Source organism: Dendrobates tinctorius, unplaced genomic scaffold (assembly GCF_039654945.1).
Source record: "Dendrobates tinctorius isolate UK_male_01 unplaced genomic scaffold, ASM3965494v1 ptg000091l, whole genome shotgun sequence".
Lineage (NCBI taxonomy): Eukaryota > Metazoa > Chordata > Amphibia > Anura > Dendrobatidae > Dendrobates > Dendrobates tinctorius.
In genome coordinates, this window is record NW_027361759.1 from 5,320,213 (window position 1) to 5,341,210 (window position 20,998).

Here is a 20,998-nt window from a genome sequence, read left to right on the forward strand (position 1 = left end):
GCCTTATATCCAGTCAGCAATTCCAGTCACCCAGTCATCATCATTCTGCTCAGGTGCTTGGTAATCAGCCTCACTACCTTCCTTCACCAGAAGAGGGAGTTCATCAGACCTCAATGGTGAAGGGGAAAATCAACTCTCAACATTCCCCATTGACTTGCATTGGGGTCGGGTTTTGGACGAAACTCCCACTTTTTTTTTGCCCTAGTCAGACCAGTTTCATCTGAAACAAATTTTGTTTCATGAAACCTGATCCGACCAAAGTCGCTCAACTCTAGTTACTACTACAGAAACTCTAGTCTATTTATGATGCTAATAGAACATATACTCCCCACAAACTAATATTCCTACATTGGGTGATGTTTATTTTTTAATTTGTAAAAACAAGTCCCATTCAATTATATGACTGTTGCCACTTCTATGGCACCTCAGTAATGGTGTCTGGACACATTGAAGTCATTTATGTATCCTTTAGGGCTAGTACATCCTGTTGCCCTGTAATTTTATGAACAGAATGGACTTGGATTTAGTATTATGTTTACTTTGTTATTTTTAGTGTAATAAACAAATCTCCTGCATTTCCTATGATTTTAATTCATTACACGACTTCCAAAAACCACAGACATGACTCTGTAAAGGAAGAAAAATTAAATATTCAGACATTTCTGGCATAATAGAAAAGTGGCAAAGGAATTCTTTTGAAGCTGCCAAACACTTTTCTAAAAAGATGCATTGCAAAGAAATAACTAAATCTGGAAAGGTAAACTATGTAGCCCATTCTGTTTTCCAGTTCCACATTAGATCTGAAAGATTCTTAAAGTTCTCAGAGCAGTCGAAAAAACAATACTTCAAAGAAATAGCAACATTAATGTGAAGGGAAAGTTATGAAAAGTACATTCTCCATCTAGGCATGTGTTCATCCAGCAATAATAATGATCTCAGTCAGCTGGGTGTTCCTTTTAGTTTGCCATTGGCAGGCTCAACACAGAAATGTTCTCCATGGAAGTCAGACTAAGCTTAGATCAGTACAATCATGAAAACATGCACATATTTTTATATGTACTGTATTAATCACTAGTCATAGAATAATCCAGTAATGATCTAACAGTTATCTACTTTGTAAATGAGAAAAAGTTGTCCTCCAAAGTTTCGTGTTCTGTTTCTTATTTCAAATGGCAGTAGCAGTGACCCTATGAAAAAAAATAGGCAACAAAGGATATATAGAAGAGCCTATCATTAATTAATACATCTTCCCCAAATTACTTTCACTATATTGAGAATGCAGCCTCTGCATAGTTGTTTTAAAATGTATGGTGTTCTAAATATTATGTTTTTATTTCCAGTGCTTTCCACAGTTTTCAGTACTGTACCAAAATCTGATACTGATGCTTTGGGTAAAGATAGAGACACAGGTAAGAAATGATTTGCATGATTAAAATATTGAAAATTATAGTTAAATGGGGCAATAAAAGACTGTCACCTTCCAAAGTCATTTGTATTTAGAACTGGGAGAGGTGGTCACCTTTAAAGAGTTGTACAGGAATTAAGAAAACAAGGTGGTAGCAGGAAATGTATTAAAATAATAAAGTAACCATTACTATTCTGTTCAATTCCCCCATTGGATTAAAAACTTCATGTACATCATTATTGTGACCACTGCAGACAATTATCTTAGATCACAGATGTTTTTCAAACATCTAGTTCATGTTCATGTTATCTAGTTCGTAGATAAATAAATAGGCTAAAGCGTCACCGATTTTGTGACGCAGCAGCGATATTGCTAGCGATATCGCTACGTATGATACTTACCTCCGACCGGCCCCCCCCGCTGGCTATCGCTGATCGCGCGAGATCGGCCTGGTCCATTTCTCGTCGGCGGCTTCCTGCTGGCACCGACGAGCGACGCGTGGACGCGGGCGGAGGACGTCATCATCACCACGTCTGACAGGTAAGTAACGACCGCTGCTGCGTCGCTGCTGAGATCTGCCTTTTTGGCAGCTCACTAGCAACCATTTAGCGATGCACCAGCGATCCTGACCGGGTCATATCGTGGTCGGGATCGCTGGTGCATCGCTAAATGTAAAGGGGCCCTATGTGTATTACTAAGTCGTGATAATGAACATCATAGCTGTTTTTGTTAGAATAAATAATCACTTGGATTGATAGATGACAAAGTCAGCAAGTGTGAGATTTTTACATTCCATCGTGGTTATCGTGATGCAATCAAAGTAAACAAAAGTCGAGCTAGTTAATCAAATCCTGTAACTGTTATATATTTGTCCCTAGGGATCAGAAGGAGATTAGCACACTATAAAGTATTAGCAATTAAAGAGACTCAAAAAAAAATTCAGACATCTTTTAACCAGAACCATCAGCTATGAAAGAGTTTATTTTTTTATTGTTTTTGTGTGATGACAGTCATTGCTGGGAATGCACGATATAACATAAGTGCAGTAAAACACTGAGCTATACAGTATGTTTTCATTATTTTGCCACTTACAAACAGATGGCTATGATCAAGTGACAAATTCAATTCTTGAGTTAACTTCTGACCTGGTAGCAGTATACTGCAGCACCATCCATGCATTAGGATATCTTTCCACGTTCTGTTTTGGCAGCGCTTTGCACGTAGCTCCGTCCAAAGTGCTGCCCCCTTTTGTACGGTGATTCCTCATGTCTTCATTGAACCATGCGGAATCACTGCGTCCTATACATAGGACTGTGTTATTTATCTTGCGGAGACGGAGCGTCTCCACAAGATAAATAGACATGCTGCGGTCTAGAAAGACGCGCTGCATGACCGGTTACGCAAGGCTGCCAGATGCCGGCATGCACGCATAGTGGAGATGGGAGTTCATAAAATCCCATCCACTATGCTGTAACATCTGGCCACTGCGGATTGGACGCTGCGGCTGTACGTAGCGTCCAATCCGCAGCAATTATGGAAAGTGGAAACATACCATTAATGCTCTGCTTAACCCATTCAATCCAGAACCTGTTTTCCCAGGCTAAATTTTACAATTCTGACTAGTGTCACTTAATGAGGTAATAACTCTGGAATGCTTCACTGTATCCCAGTAATTCTGAAGTTGTTTTTTTTTTTGTAATTCTGACACTATTAATTAATGTTTTGGGGATTTTTTAAATATCACAATTTTCAAACTTTTAATTTTTATGCCTTTAAACCAGATGGTTGCATCACACAAAATAGTTAATAACATTTGACACATGTTTACTTTACATCAGCGTCATTTATGAAGCAAAATATTTTTTTGTTAGGAAGCTAGAAGGGTTACATTTTTATCACCAACTTCTCATTATTCCAACAAAATTACAAAACCCTTCTAGGGAACGCATCACATTTGAGTTGACTTTGAGGGGCTTATATGGCAAATACCTCAAAGTGGCACCATTTTAAAAACTGCACCCCTCACAGTGCTCAAAACCAAATTTTAGAAGTTCATTAAAGGGAACATGTCACCCCCCCTGGGCGTTTTTAAGTAAAAGAGCCACCTTCAGCAGCACTAAGGCTGCATTCTGTGAAGGTGGCTCTTCCGTTTCTGACCCCCAGTAACGCCAAAATATTAACTTTTATAGATAGGTCCTCATACCTGTTATGCGTCCTATAGGTATGGTGTGTCCCCCTGAAGCAGCCGCCTCCCCGCCATCAGTCATGTCTCTGCAGCATCTGGGCCCCGCCTCCTATAGCCGTCCATCATGCCACTGCTCTAACGTCTGTGCCCCGCCTCCTTCTGTCTCCTATGCCGGGGCGCCTACTCTGTGAAAACAGTTCTTGGGCATGTGCAGTGCACGCTGCCCGTGAACTGACATCAGGCGATCATGACTGCGTGTTGTGGAGGCCCCAGATCCTGCCCCGCAGTGTGAATACATCATAACACACACACTGCGGGGCAGGATCTGGGGTCTCCACAACACGCAGGCATGATCGCATGATGTCAGTTCACGGGCAGTGCGCACTGCGCATGCCCAAGAACAGTTTTCACAGAGCAGGCGCCAGCATAGGAGACAGAAGGAGGTGGGCACAGACGGCAGAGCAGGGGCATGATGGACGTCTAAGGGAGGCGGAGCCCAGACGGCAGCACAGGGGCATGATGGACGTCTATGGGAGGCAGGGCCCAGATGGCAGCACATGGGCATGATGGACGGCTATGGGAGGCAGGGCCCAGACGCTACAGAGACATGATGGACAGCTGGGAGGCGGCTGCTTCAGGGGGACACACCATACCTATGGGATGCATAACAGGTATGAGGACCTATTTATAAAAGTTAATATTTCGGCGTTACTGGGGGTCAGAAACGGAAGAGCCACCTTCACAGAGTGCAGCATTAAAGCTGTTGAAGGTGGCTCTTTTACTTAAAAATGCCCGGGGGGGGGAAGTGACAGGTTCCCTTTAACCTTTCAGGTGCTTCAATGGAATTAAAACAATGTGAAATAAAAAATGAAAATTTTACTTTTCCCATAAAAATGTTTCTTAAGCCCCAAATTTGGCATTTTGATAAGGGTGGCAGGAGAAAATGGACCATAGAGTTTGTGCAATTTCTCCTGAGTACCCTGATACCCCATATGTGGTGAAAAACTATTGTTTGGGTGCATGGTGGGGCTCGAAGAGAAGGAGCACCACTTGGAGAGCAAAATTGGCTGGGATTGATAAAGGACACCATGTCGTATTTGTAGAGCACCTGATAATATTAATAATAATGATTTTATTTCTATAGCGCCAACATATTCAGCAGCACTTTGCATTTTAGAAGGGACAATAAAAGACATTACAACATAACAAAAATTACATAAATCAACAGATACCAAAGTAGTGAGGGCCCTGATTGCAAGCTTACAATCTATGAGGAAATAGGGGAGACGCGAAAGGTGGATTGTAAAATTGCTTTCATTATTCTGACCAGCCATAATGTAAGAAATCGGGTGTTCATGTAATGCTGCATGAACCGGCTATCAGCCAGAATGTGTAAAAGTACAGACACAGAGGGTTATTAAAATGCCTAAAGTGTGTGAGAACATGATGCAGGACCCTTGTTATGAAGATGTGCCAAAACAGTGGAAACCCCCCACAAGTGATCCCATTTTGGAAACTACACCCCTCAAGGAATTTATTTAGAGCTGCGATGAACACCTTGAACCCACAGGTTCTTCACAGAATTTTATTATATTGAGCCCGGAAAATGAAAAAATATATTTTTTTTGCAAAAATGTTGCTTCCGCCCCAAATTTATCGATTTCACAAGGTTAACAGAAGGAAATGGACCTTAAAATTTGTTGCGCAATTTCTCCTGAGAAAAAGAATACCCCATATATGGTAGAAAACTACTGTTTGGGTGCACGGCAAGGCTTGGAAAGGAAGGAATTGACTTTTGGAGTGCAAAATTGATTGGAATAGATAGCAGCTAGCGCATTTTCATAGCTCATGGTGTGCCTAAACAGTGGAACCCCCCACACGTGACTCTGTTTTGGAAACTACACTCCTCAAGGAACTTATTTAGAGGTGGGGTGAGCACCATAAAAACACAGAGGCTTCACAGAATTTTATAAAGTCAGCCATGAAAATTTAAAAAATACATATTTTCCACAAAAATGTTGCTTCAGCCCAAAATTTTCATAAGGGTAACAAAATAAAAAGGCACCATAAAATTTGCTGTGCAATTTCTCCTGAGTACACCAATATCACATATGTGGCGTAAAAGTACTGTTTTGGCACATGGCAGGGCTAAGAAGGGAAGGATCGCCAATTGAATTCTGAAGCGCAATTAGTGCTGGAATAGATTGCAGATGCCATGTGTAAGGATTCGACTCGCTTAGGTGCAGCGGGAGACAAACAGGAGGCACGTTCCTTTAAAATTTCACAGGGTTTATTACTCCATAAACCATAGACAGCACATAAACAGTCCTTAGCTGGCCTGTGTTCCCTCCGGTCCTGTGCACACAGGCCAGGGCAATGTCCAGAGCAGCGCTCTATCTGCAGTCGCAGACACAGGAAGGCTTTTCCTTCCTTGGAACCAAGATCACTTTCTGTAGTGTCCCACCTGGACACATGGAAGTCTGTCCACACTCTGCCAGACTCCCTCACAGTCTCTCTCACATGTGCGAAACACCTTAATTACATAGCCCTGTAACCACACCCATAGGTGAGCTGGTCACATGGTCAGGACTTCACCACAGGTCCTGAACATACACATATCTTCAGTCAAAACGGAGTACAGTCAGCACCCAGTGCACTAAATGACATCTTTAGTGCTCATGTACACTATAGGCAAAATACTCCGGGTTGCATCGCAGGGAGCATCCCTCCATGTGACATATCTCCCATTAACCACGCGATCACCTGTCACACCACATATCCCCCTCCTCTGCCTAAAGCCGTGGGGCTTGGCACTTTCTATTACTCGACCAGAGATCCTTCTCGGTCGTCTCTGCCAGTCAAATCGTCTATCAAAGTCAGGCCCTGCTAGTGAACCCTTCAGTAGGCGTCCATTATCCGACTCTGTCTTGTTCTTTGATAAAGATGGGCCCATGTCAGCCCACCCGCATCCCCGGCAGTCAGTATGGTGTTGCGACTCCCTTGCCCCCATACCTCTTGTCTGGACTGACTCTTTGTCACCACTTCTTCTACAAGGTCTCCCACCTAGGTCACTCAGCTCTGAGCTAACTGAGGCATCACTACTTCCTCTTCCATCAGGCCACCTACTGTCCTCTCTCTGCTGGCCATTTCTCCTAAGGTCTATAAGGTCCCGAGAGCAGCCCTTCCATTTATCTCTATGTACTCTCTTATCTCCAGCTTGAGGACTTCCAGTCTTAAGTGAACCTCTTTGCCTTTCTATACCACGAGTTGAAGGAGGCGGCCATCTTCTTTCCATTTCCTCCAGCTCTCTACTGATCTGCTTCCTCTCAAGTCTTAGCTGCTCTACTTCTTTCAGGTATGACACGCGATACTCCAGGAGCATCCGGATATTCCCAAGGCTCTCCATGGACCAGACAACGAGGAATAGAACCATCCCATCTTCACCCTTGTCCTGGGCTTCGTCATCAGCCGGAATCCTCACTCTCATCACGCCAGACCTGTTCACCATGTCCTGCATCACTTTCCCAAACCCTCCGATGGCTTTCCTCACCAGACCTCCGGGCACTTGAATGATGTCTTCTGCAATGCCCTGCTGACTTTGAACTTTCCTCGCACACTCTAGATATCGAGCGGCTTCTTTTTTTTCCAACAGGATCATCTGCCTTGTGCGGCGGCATTGTAGATGCATATCCCTCAGGATAGTAACCCGCTTCCTTGTGACTTCCTTAGATGACAGTATGACCAGCTGCTTCGTCTCTGGTGCCCAGATCACACTACATGCTTCTATAGCCTTCCTAAAGGTCTCATGCACACCTTCCTCAGCACAGGCTTCCTGCATGTCTTCTGGTATATCAATTACAACCTTGAAGGTCGTGGACTTGCTCTCATCCTGGACAGATGGCTCTGGGTTCCCTACGGACACTTCCCTCAAGATATCTGTCACAATCGGATGACTGTCTTGTGCAGCCCTTGGCTCACCATCTTCCTGAGATTTACAGTCTTCAGGACCCTTTTCCAAGATGGGCTTTGGCAGTTCTGCCTTGCTATCAGTCGGGCATGGCCACTGTACTTCTTCGCCCATCCACTTCTCCTGCAGAAGACCTTTTACTACTCCACTGAGTTCTTGCAGAACTTTATCTCGCTCCTCTGCCAGGTAGCGACGTTCATCCTCTCTCCTGAGAATCTCCTGTTGATGCTTCTCTTGGGCCTCTCTGAGCACCTCCATATCTTCCAACAGGGTCTTGTTCATGGTTTTACACGCTGACAGGTGACCTCTGAGCTCAGAGACTTCCTTCGCCAGCTCATCCACTCTGTGCTCAGTCACTTGTCTCAGTGCCTTGCCTGCCAAGAGCTCGGACTCTAGGTGGTGCAAACTGTCATTACACTGGGTTCGTGCTTCTGTCTGACAAACACTGTCTTCAGCCCTAGTGGTTGCTACTGGCAATAACATATTACAGTCACTCCTGGTACCTGTGTCACACCCCACCGTATGGGAAACGCTCATGTTGCTCTCTGTTCGGGTGTCAGGTCCACTCTTTTTAATTACCACACCACTATCAGTCCCCCTGTGGTACCCGTCAGGTGACATCATGTCCGTAAGTGGGGTCGACGCACTGTTCTCTCTGGTCATGCTTAACTTAGGCCTGTCAACTTTAGGAGGCGGACTTTTCACACCATTACCTCCCATACACATTATATCAACAGACACTTCTCCTTTTGTCCACCAGTCCCACAGGGCTTCTAAGTCCCGCCCTATTACCATAGTATACTGTAAGTCTGGGTCTACTGTCACTACATGATACGTGGAACTCTTAGTCGTGTCAATGTAGAGGTATGCTGTCAAAAGTTCTTTATCGTCCCCACCAAAGCCATTCACTCTTGTCACCGTCCCAGATGACACAGAATGTCCAGGTGTGGTTCTTAGCACAGATACCAGACTCCCAGGGTCTAACAATCCCATCACCCGTTCTCCATCCAGCCAGAAGGAGCACTGTAATGTCGGTTCACTGACCGAGCTACTCACAATCGTCTCATCTCCCAGCCCACCATCCGTCATATCACGAGACGTCAGGTCAGTAAGTTGGGCAGATGTACTTTTTCTTCTGGTCAGTTCTACCTCTGACCTGTCCACGTCAGGAGCCGTCACTGTCTCAGTGTCCGCTGGCCCCACAGTCGAAGCATCTCCATCATCCGACCAAACGTCATCAAACAGAACAAAGTCCCGGCCCCTCTCCCAGGCATAGACTAAGTCCCGTGGTATCCCTCTACCTTGGCACTCACCACCTTTGGTCCCCTCAAACACTACTCTGTCTACTGCGTAGTTCACCGTGACCCCGTGTTTACCTGACGTTTTTCTCGGACAGAGAGAAAACGAGAGGAGTTCCTGTCAGAGTCACCTGACTCTCTGATTCCAGCCGACCAAAGGCTCCTTCCCGGTGCAGCATCACTGTACACATCGGTGGCACATCATTACTACCCGGAAAGGATATTCAACATTCTGAAAAAGACCTGCACATACACTGCAGTACTCCAGGCATATCTACTGAGTCACCCAGTGCTGTCACTTCTTCAAACTTGGCCCCTTTCTGGACCACCACCCTGCTTTGGGTTGCTGCCCCCTCCCGGGACTCCACCCCTTTTTGGGTTACCACCCTAATTTGGGTTACCACCCCAATTTGGGCCACCGCCCCCTTTTGGGACTCCACCCCTTTTCGGGCTACCACCCCAATTTAGGCCACCGCCCCCTTTTGGGACTCCACCCCTTTTCGGGCTGCCATCCCGATTTGGGCCACCACCCCCTTTTTGGACTCCACCCCTTTTTGGGATCTCCCCATGTCTGTCCTGCAGAACCTCTTAGGGCCACAGTTCACACAGTACAGTTTTTTTTTTTTCTTCAGGCTGGTACTGGCCCTTTAAGCACGACACCACACGACTTCTTTCTGGCACTGCCTCAGCTCCTGCCATCGCTCACAAGCAGCTGCTGGTGTCTCTGCAGCTCCTGCTGCGTCGTTTTCGTGGACCCGCCGATCCACCGGAAGCCACTTGTCACCCCTCAATAGTTGTGTAAAGCCACTACTACTGTATACGCTTAGTCACATGCAATAAAGCTGCAGCAGAATGGTGTAGACAGACAGCGTCTGCTACCAATGCTCAAATAGGAGATCCCAAAAAGAAAAAAACACCAGGTCCCCGCGCTGCGAGACCTTCGTGAGCGCACTGAGCCACAGCAAGCACTTTCAGGTTTTGTTTTTTTTTGCAGAGAAACGAGGAAAAGAAAAAAAAAAAAACACATGCACAGTCTCTCACTGACTCTGGTCAGTGCAACACAGATTCCTGTCCGTTACCTGCTGGTGTCAGCCACACAGGTTCTCGGGTACCTCTTCTCCTCATAGGCATCCCACAAATCTCCATACAGTCATTTCCTCTGACCTCGGTCAGTATTACTCACGATTTTCCATACCGTCTGTGCTCCTGGGAATCGCTGCCCGCAGTCTGTCACCAATTGTAAGGATTCGACTCGCTTAGGTGCAGCGGGAGACAAACAGGAGGCACGTTCCTTTAGAATTTCACAGGGTTTATTACTCCATAAACCATAGACAGCACATAAACAGTCCTTAGCTGGCCTGTGTTCCCTCCGGTCCTGTGCACACAGGCCAGGGCAATGTCCAGAGCAGCGCTCTATCTGCAGCCGCAGACACAGGAAGGCTTCTCCTTCCTTGGAACCCAGACCACTTTCTGTAGTGTCCCACCTGGACACATGGAAGTCTGTCCACACTCTGCCAGACTCCCTCACAGTCTCTCTCACATGTGCGAAACACCATAATTACATAGCCCTGTAACCACACCCTTAGGTGAGGTATGGATCACATGAGCTGGTCACATGGTCAGGACTTCACCACAGGTCCTGAACATACACATATCTTCAGTCAAAATGGAGTACAGTCAGCACCCAGTGCACTAAATGACATCTTTAGTGCTCATGTTCACTATAGGCAAAATACTCCAGGTTGCATCGCAGGGAGCATCCCTCCATGTGACATATCTCCCATTAACCACGCGATCACCTGTCACACCACACATGTCACATTTAAAGAGCCCCTGACATGCCAAAACAGCATAATCCTCCACAAGTGACCCCATTTTGGAAATTACACCCCTTGTCAAATTCATATTGAGACGTAATGAGCATTTTTAAGTCTCAGGCGATTCACAGAATTGTATAGCAAAGGAAAATTACCATGTCTTCCACTAAAATTTTGTTTTAGCCCTAAACTTTTACATTTCAAAAGGGGATAATGGGAGAAATTGAATGGTACAATATGTGGTCAAAAATTACTTTTGATGCAGAGTGCAAAGCTCAGAAGGAAATAAGCGCCAAATTGGAGTTCAGATGTTGCTGGAATGGTTTGTGTAGAATATGTCACATTGGCAGAGCCCCTTCAGGTGCTAGAGCAGCGGAACTACCCATAAGTGACCCCATTTTACAAACTACACCCCCCATGAATTTATCTAGGGGTGCAGTGAGCATGTTGACACCACATGTGCCTCACCGAATTTTATACCATTGGGCAATGAAGAAAAACCAACTTATTTTTTACTGCAAAAATGTTGTTTTAGCCCCAGATTTTACATTTTCACAAGGGGAAATGAGTAAAAATGGTATCAAAGTTTGTCACACAATTTCTGCTGAACGTGAAAATACACCATATGTGGCTGTACAGTACTGCTTAACTACACGGCGAGACTTGAAAGAGACGAAGTGCTATTTGACTCCTAGAATAGTTTGTGGACCCCATATACAGAATCCCTAAGTGATAGAAGATCAGAATCCCCCCTCAAGTGACCCCATTTTGGAAATGATACCACTCTGGGAATTTATCTACAGCTGTAGTGACTAATTGACGTCATGGAAGTTTTTCAAAAACAAGCAGTAGTGGATGTTGCTAAGCGAAAATTGAAAACCTGCCATTATAATGCCCGTACATTTTAGTGCCCAGTACATTGTAGCGCCCAGTACATTATTCACAGCTCATTCTTCTGGAGACATGTACCCATAAATTAAGCATGCTCTTATCCCTACAGAAATGTTAGACATGTTGACGATAAATGTGGTTTAGGCTCACTGTGAGGCTCAGAAGGGAGGGGAGCATTTGGATTTGGGAGTGCAGAGTTTGCTGGATTTCTTTTGGGGAGTGAGGAGCCTTAGTGCTTTTCCAGAGCCTTTGTACTACCAGTAATGTGGAAGTCCCCTATATTTCCATTGACAGATGATGATCCTGAGTGGGACTTGCTTTTTATATGGATTGAGTTGAAGCTTTATTAGGAACATTTTATATAACATTTTGGATCACATTTATCCTGTGCTCTACACTCAGCACTTACATTGGGCTTTCCATCTAAATCTCTGTATAACATGATTCAGTTGAAACCCCCGAGGGATCCATTCACTACAATAAGGCAGCAGAGTTACTATGGACTCAGTCTGGCCTCTGCTCAGCAGTGTTCTTCCTTTCAGAGGAGCATAAAACAGTGGTGGACCACACTTTTATGTACACCTAAAAATATGGTCACCGCCGGATCATAGGCCAGACAGAGTTCACAGTGTCTCCGCCTGCCTCATTATAGGTAATTTTCCGCTGGGGATTCTGTCTCATTCACATATTTTAGAGATTTACACAGACACCCCGGTGTATGCGCTCAGCATAAAGAGTAGGATAAATGTGACCCGAGCATTACTGCGAATTTTGGGAGGCAGAATGAACAAATCAATATGTCAAGAAAATTTGTTCTATTTATGCCGTGCCTCATCCATTATGAGTGATTAGATGACTTTATTCTTCATATTGGTGCAATTGAAGCAATACCAGATTTCTCTTGTTCCTCTTTATGTTTGACTGCTATCACACAAGTTTTTGCATCACCATATTTTGAGAGCTATAGTTTTTCTATATTTCTGCCAACAGAGTCATGTGAGGGCTTGATTTTTGCAGGACGTGCTGATGTTTCTATATCTACCATTTTCGGGCCCATAACAATTTTTGATCGCTTTCTATTCCGATTTTTGTGAGTCAGAATAAACAAAAGCCAATTTAGTAATTGTTTTTTGGAGTTTTTTATGCAGTTCACCATGTGCTAAAAGTGATAAGATAACTTTATTCTTTGGTCAGTACGATTATATATGACATATATTTTTTTCTTATGTTTTGCTGCTTTTACATAATAAAAACTACCATACTTTTCGGACTATAAGACACACCGGACCATAAGATGCACATAGATTTTAGAGGAGGAAAATAGAAAAACCATTGAAGCAAAAAATGTTGTCATGACACACTGTTATGAAGAAGAGACACTGTGCTGTATCCCTCTATCTCTCAAAATTGCATCCCTCTATCTCAGAGACTGGACTACCAGTGACCTCAATCCGGCAGCTTATCCTACCAAAAAACCCTTTGATGCATTTCTTTTTAGTAAAAATTGAGAGAATACGTGTAAAAGTTGGACACTTACCATATTTTGTGGATTATAAGACGCTCCGGATTAAAAGACGCACCCCAAGTTTTGAGATGAAAAATATAAAAAAAACTTTTTTAAATAAAATGGTGGTGCTTCTTATAATCCATGCATCTTATTGCTTACCAGGGGTGGTGGCTGCGGTGAAGCAGGGTCCTAGGGTTGCTGCTGAAGGAGGCAAGAGTGAAGCGTTGCTGCAGGCCGCAGGCTGGAATGAAGGGGTGTTCGGATGTGCTGCGCGCCACTGCGGGTGTCTGGTGCTGCAGGTGTCCGGTGGTGCTGCGGGGGCTCTGCTGACATTTTGTGAAAGGCCAGAGACCCTACAATTCCAAGGTTTCCTATGCAGTGGACTCCGGGAAAATGGCTGCTTGGGGGCGGTGCATGCGCAGATGGAGATCTTGGTGTGGAGACCTCCACCTGCGCATGCGCCGCCCCCCGGGCAGTCAGTTTCCCGGAGTCCACTGTATAGGAAAACATGGAACTGCGGGGGCTCTTTCCTTTCCCAAAATGTTGGCAGAGCCCCCGCAGCACCGCCGGACTCCCGCAGCACCGCTGGACACCCGCAGTGGAGCGCCGCACATCCGTATGACCATGCTCCACCGCAGCCAGTAAGGTTTATCCGCATTATAAGACGCACCCCCATTTTCCCCCAAAATTTTTTGGGGGAAAGTGCGTCTTATAATCCAAAAAATGCAGTATTTCATCTGATAGATTTTTACAACAGTGCTTAAGGAACTCATAGACAGGTGTGCATTCCTTCACATGACAATTTAATTTTCTGTTTTGCTTTTTTGTCTCATTTCTAAGTACAATGGCCTTTTAAGTTGCACTAATAATAACTAAAATAGATAAACCAAGACCTTACATATAAAAGACGGAAAGATTTGTTAAAAGCTGTAAATCGCTTTATGTGTTAAAGATAGGAATTTCTTCAATGTCATCTGGTTTCAAAGGGGCAGCTCATCCTGGCACAGCTAAAAAACAGTGCAGAACATATAGTGCAGGTAGAAAGCAGCACAAACATATGGTACAGATAAAGAACAGTAAAGAATATGTTTTACAGGTATTGAGCAATACAGAATCTGTAAAGAACAGCACAGAACCTGTAGTACAGGTAAAGAGCAGTATAGAGCTGCTAGTACAGGTAAATATGAGCACAGAACATGCAGTACAGGACATGTCATTCAAGTAAAGAGTAATACTGAAAAGTTAGTATTGGAAATAACAGTGCAGTACATATAGTACTTAATTGTACTCTAGAGATATGCTACTAGAACGCACTTCAGAAATATAACGATTTTACAAGTGAAATAATGATTGGCTTGATCTTCCAGTCAGTTATAAGTGCTACAGCTGTATCGATAGAGCAGACCAAAGAGATTTTAGAAACTGTTACCAGATTGTCACCGTGTGAGGCCCAGGGACTCTCTCAGATATATTTAATGCATAGAGTTTATAAGACCCATAGTCTACTACATAAAATTGGACTTAGAACCAATGCAAAATGTCCTAGATGTGGGAATGAAGACACACACTTGATGCATATATTATGGGAATATAGAAAGATAGGTTCTTTTTGGAGGTGGGTTCTCTGCCAGGTGGAAAGAGTATATGAGGTGAGACTTTTAGCAGATCCCCATTTGTATGTTCTGGGGTTACTGAAAGACGGTTCCCCCTTATCCTTAGGTATTATTCGTATTTTATTTCAGGCACCAAGGCTTCTGGCATTCAACTGGTTAGATACACTGCCCCTTAAGTATTGGGGAACTAAGGCGTAAGATAAATAATATTATTTGACTAGGAAAGGATTTCTATCTTAAACTTAATTCAATGTGTAAATTCTTGAGGATATGAGGTCCCTGGTTGGATACTCTAAGGTTACCCTCAAACCTCTTATTCAAAGATAGGTTATTTTTTGTATTATCTTCTTCGTAATAACCCTTCCCTATGCGTTTATGGATTTAATACAAGGTTTCTTAAGGCTAGAGTTAGGTGAGGGATAGGGAGTTGGGTGTATACACATTAATGATACACTGTGAAATATTATTCTAAACCCTTTCCTTTAATTCTGTCAAGTACAATATTCGTTGTTAAAATGGAAAATGTTTGTGCTGTTCCTTTTTAATATAAAGATCTGATTTAAAAAAAAATGACACTATCTGTGCATTGTATGTCATGTGTAGTTTCCCATTACAATGGCCGAGAAAAGAACATTAGGGCAGATTTATTAAAACTGGATAAATTAAGCATTGTTATCCATAGCAGCCAAACACAGAGCAACTTTTATTTTTCAGAAGTAGAAAACGAAATGAAAGCTACACTCTGGTTGCAACAATGACAGTTTTTCTCTTGAATAGTTTCATAAATATCCATTATTGAGGTGATCACCAATACAATGGTTCCTAGACTGATAAATTATTTTCACCAGAGAAAGTCACCAGTATGTACATATCAACCCTAGCATTAGAAAACAGGAACTCATCTAGGCGGGCTCATTTATCAGCTCACTAAGTTATTCAGAGCGAAATCTGCTAATTACAGAAGCTCTCAAATGGAAGGAGACATCACCTTCATTATGAGTGAGTTTATCATCATTGTTTTCTTATTAAACTCTAGTAAAGTATGCTATATTTTATCTATAAATTTATGTATATCCAACTTGATTAAACTATTCTGCGATTTCCTCTACAGGACCTCATATACTATACAAGAGCAAGAATGATACCGTGCCATGCTCCATCACGGACACTCTCAAATACTTTTCCACAGAAGAGGAGAGCGCCAACCAAGAGGCTACCAGTGCTCCTCAGAATCCCCCAACTAATCTCACAATCTACACTGTTGAGGGGTGTCCATCATTTGTTGTCTTGAATTGGGAGAAGCCTGACAATGACACCGTCACTGGTGAGTAAAGTGATCATGTTTCTTTTCAATAATCTACCAGACAGTATAGAATATAGATATGAAAAGTCAACTTAGTTGCAAAGATTTTTTTTCTTGCTTTAATACTGTACGTGTTAAGGGGTTTTCTCACCAACAAAAGTACATTCTAATCAATAGACCTTGAGAAAAAAGAAGTTCCACAATTGGATAAAAAATGTTTCTGTGCTGAGATAATCTTATAAATGTGCCCCTGCAGTGTACTATGTAATGGCTGTGGAACATGGCCCGATTATGACCTCCTGGGCAGGTGGGAAAGCAAAAGAGCAATGGCGTAACTACAACGTTATGGGCCTCGGTGCAAACTTTCAAATAGGGCCCCCCCATGCCTAAATATTTTCCACCCAAATTCACATTTTTCATATTCATTTCGCACACTATAGCTTTGTTTCAATGTTTTATAGTGCAATATTTAATAAATATAGGCATAGTTAACAAATATAGTATTTAAAGAAAAAAATATTCAAATTATACAGAAACAAAGGTCACACACACCCTGGCACTCCCTTCCACCATGCTGCTCCAGGCCCCCCCTCACCTGCTGGCTACTGCTGGTCACATATAGTGGCACTGCCTGCCACCATGCTGCTTCAGGCCCCCCCCTTACCTGCTGGCTATTGCTGGTCACAAACCCTGGCACTGCCTGCCACACACATAGCCAGCAGCTTTTGTTTTGGCCAAAAGATTTTTTAAGCCACTACCACGACAAGATAGACTCTTTTGGCTGAGCTCTACTCTACTCTCCTATTAATCATTTGTTAAAATATCCAATACAATTTAAGAATATTTTTATTTATTTTTCAATTTTTAAAATGACCAATAATATCACATAAAAATGACAAATAACACCGCACCACGACCAGACACTATATTACCACCACAGTGACTGAATAATCTTACATACAAGGGACAAATACCACCGCACAATGTCCAGATCACATATTACCACCAAATGGTGACCAATAATACCACATACAAGGAACAAATACCAACACACCATGACCAGACTACATATTACCACCACATAGTGACCAAATAATAGCACATACAAGGAACAAATACCACCACACCATGGCCGGACAACATATTACCACCACATAGTGACTGAATACTACAATACTGATCATTAATAAAAAATGCAATACTAATATCACCATAAGTGCCATTATGCACAGAAGATCTGTACTTAGTATGCAGTGTCTGTGTACAGGTAATACAGTGATTACTGGTGACATTATACACAGGAGCTCTGTATATAGTGTCAGTGTACAGGTAATACAGTGATCACCAGTAACATTATAGAGAGGAGATCTGTATATAGTGTATAGTGTACAGGTAGTAAAGTGATCACCAGTGACATTATAGAGAGTAGCTCTGTATATCGTGCATAGTGTACAGGTAATACAGTGATCCAGGTGACATTATACACAGGAGCTCTGTATATAGTATTAGTGTACACGTAATACAGTGATCAACAGTGACATTATACACATGATCGCTGTATATATATTGTACAAGTTATACTGTGATCAATGGCATCATACACAGGAGCTCTATATATATAGTGTCCGTGTAAAGGTAATACAGTGATCACTGGTAACATTGTACACAGGACCGCTGTATATAGTATACAGTGTATAGTGTCAGTGTACAGGTAACACACTGACTCATCAGTGACGTCTAGGTGAGGACCTTCATCTTTGCTTTTCATCTTCATCCAGCACAGACGGCCATCACTTCTTCCAGCCAGGGCTCGTCTCTACAGGAAATAACACAGTTAGCTAGAGTACTGCTTGCAGAACACAATACTTAATTTTTTCCCAACTACTACTAAACCAATATCCTCAAAAAATAAAATAAATACATCACTGCAGTAATAATATTGCTTAATTATCCCTTATGGTGATAATATCCCCCATCCTAGCCCCCGTGTGTCTCATTCCTGGCTCCAGCCATATATTCTCCCATCCTGGCCCCATATGTTCTCCCAAACTGCCCTCATGAGTATCCATTATGCCCCATGTGATGTCCTGTCCTGCCCCATCTGTCCCGTGATCCTTTCCCATGATCCTGCCCCATGATCCTGCCCCATCTGTGTCCATCCTGCCCCATGATCCTGCCCCATCTATCTCCATGCCTCCCCATGATCCTGCACCATCTGTCTCCATCCTGCCCCTGTGTCTGCCATCCTGCCCCCGTGTCTCCCATCCTGCCCCTTGTCTCCATCCTGCTCCTTGTCTCCATTCTGCTCTCATGTCTCCATTCTGCAACTGTGTGTCTCCATCTTGCCCCGTGTCTCCCATTCTGCCCCGTGTCTCCATTCTGCCCCGTGTCTCCAATCCTGCCCCAGTGTCTTCATTCTGCCCCTGTGTCTCCAAGACACATGGTCCATCATATGGGACGACGATCAGATAAGTAAGGAGGTGTAGCGCTATTCCCTGCCTAAGGAAACTGTAAGGGTTACCAGTGACCCAGGCTTCTCCAGGGGACCTCATACCCTAGCCGACAACGAGCTCTGGCTACAGCCCCCAACAACAGCCACCTTGGCTCTGACAAGCCTCCTCATTTATATACAATATATTGAACAGTTCAGATATGACCTTGCTCAGATTTGACATCATTTGAAGTGACATGTTTAAAGTGATACATGAGAAATATACAAGAAATAGTCCAGAAATCGGTCAGACGGTAAAACTAACACTGCTTTCTTACTTTACTTGCATTTTTGCTTTTTTTTACCCTGCACTTTAGCCATGCTCACATTTGCCATCACCGCTTTTGCTCCACTAATCTTCACTCTCCTTCGCTATCCTCAAACCCCTGCACCCTTGAACCAAATAACTATCTCCCCCTCTCTCTTACCCACCTCCTCGCTTTATCTGCAGACATACTCCTTAACCTCAGACCTCTCCTACGAAAATACAATACAAGACGATCACTCTCCTTCACCACCTGCCTCTTCTCACTGCTGGTGACATATTCCCCAATCCTGGCCCCCCCTGCCTCATACATCCCACTAATCCTCACCTCTATCTTTCTCACACTAAGAGAAACTACCGCAATCCCTCACACTTAAAACCTGTGCCACTGACCCCCTCCCTCCCTCTCCCTCTTTCTGGAGCACTTTGGAATGCTCGCTCCATCTGCAACAAGCTCCACGCGATCCACGACCTCTTACATCCCACAACCTTTCCTTCCTGGCCCTCACTGAGACCTGGCTGACACCCCCTGACACGGCCTCCCCGGCCGTGCTGAGTTATCGCGGCCTCCACTTTACCCACACTCCTTGCCCTGGCAACAGACATGGTGGAGGAGTGGGTTTCCTCCTTTCTAAAAACTGCTCCTTCAACCTTATCCAACCCCCATCCTCCCTTATCCTCCCTTCTTTCGAGGTTCACTCTGTCCGTATTTACTCTCCCTCTAATTTCCAAATGACTGTCATATACCGACCACCGGGCTCAGCCACTGCCTTCATCGACCAATTGTCCACCTGGCTCCTCCACTTTCTCTCTTCTGACATCCCCACCATCATCATGGGGGACTTCAACATCCCCATTGACACCCACCAGCCAGCAGCCTCCAAACTCCTGTCACTTACCTCATCCTTTGGACTTACTCAGTGGTTCTCCACAGCCACCCACACAGATGGACATACATTAGACCTCATCGTCACCCGCCTCTGTTCCCTACCCAATCTCATAACCTCTCCCTTCCCCCTTTCTGACCACCACCTACTCACCTTCTCATCTTCGTCCTTCTCACCTGCCCCCCATGTCCAGCCACTAGCACATCCTTGCAGAAACCTCGCACACCTAGACACTCACAGACTCTCAGACTCTCTTCTACCTCTGTCCTCCATATCTTCACTCCACAACACAGACAGTGCCACCGCTTTCTACAGCGCCATCCTCACATCAGCCATAGACTCAGTCGCTCCTCTCATGCATGGCAAAGTGCGACAAACCAATAGGCAACCCTGGCACAACAACCTCACCAAAAAACTTCGACAAGCATCCAGGATCGCGGAGCGGCATTGGAAGAAGACACGCTTGCCAGACGACTTCACTGCTTTCAAACAAGCTACACTTGCTTTTAAATCAGCCCTCACCTCTGCTAAACAGACCTATTTCACAAACCTTGTATCTTCATTATCCCACAACCCAAAACAACTGTTCAGCCCATTTAACTCTCTCCTCCGCCCACCACTGCTACCTCCAACTCCCCTCATCTTTGCTGAGGACTTTGCCACCTACTTCAAAAACACGATCGACCAAACAAGGCAAACCTTTACAGTTCCACCACCCCAACCACTCCACATACCAGACCTTTGCCCTTCCCTAATAACCTCCCTCTCCAACATCACTGAAGGAGAGCTTACTCATCTCCTTTCCAAATCACACCTCACCACCTGTGCACTTGACCCCATCTCTTCCCACCTGCTCCCCAACCTCACTAACATGATTATTCCAGCCCTAACCCATCTCTTTAACCTATCCCTAACTTCTGGTACCTTCCCCTCTGCCTTCAAACATGCCACCATAACACCCATCCTCAAAAAATCAAACCTTCACCCAACTGCTATGCCCAGCTATCGCCCCATATCACTGCTCCTGTTTGCTTCCAAACTCCTTGAACAGCATGTCCATGCTCAACTTTCCTCCCACCTCTCATCTAACTCCGTCCTTGACATCCTGCAGTCTGGCTTCCGCCCCCACCACTACACTGAAACTGCCCTGACCAAAATTACTAATGACTTACTCACAGCCAAAGCTAACAGACAGTTCTCCATCTTCCTCCTTCCCGACCTGTCCTCTGCCTTTGACACAGTTGACCACTGCCTACTGCTACAGATTCTTTCTTCCCTTGGCATCAAAGACCTTGCCTTGTCCTGGATTTCCTCATACCTTTCTGACCGCACATTCAGCGTTTCCCACTCCCACACTACCTCCTCATCC

At 44.3% G+C, this 20,998-nt stretch overlaps 1 protein-coding gene across 14 annotated transcripts in view; it reads left to right on the forward strand.

Annotated features, from left to right (window-relative positions):
* ABI3BP (ABI family member 3 binding protein) overlaps positions 1-20,998 on the forward strand; it is a 733,533-nt gene that overhangs the window by 584,445 nt on the left and 128,090 nt on the right. For all 14 annotated transcript variants that reach the window (XM_073586187.1, XM_073586193.1, XM_073586188.1 and 11 more), the window contains 2 exons: positions 1,341-1,409; positions 15,795-16,007. In XM_073586187.1, coding sequence (XP_073442288.1) covers positions 1,341-1,409; positions 15,795-16,007 — 282 coding nt within the window. The remainder of the gene's footprint in view (positions 1-1,340; positions 1,410-15,794; positions 16,008-20,998) is intronic.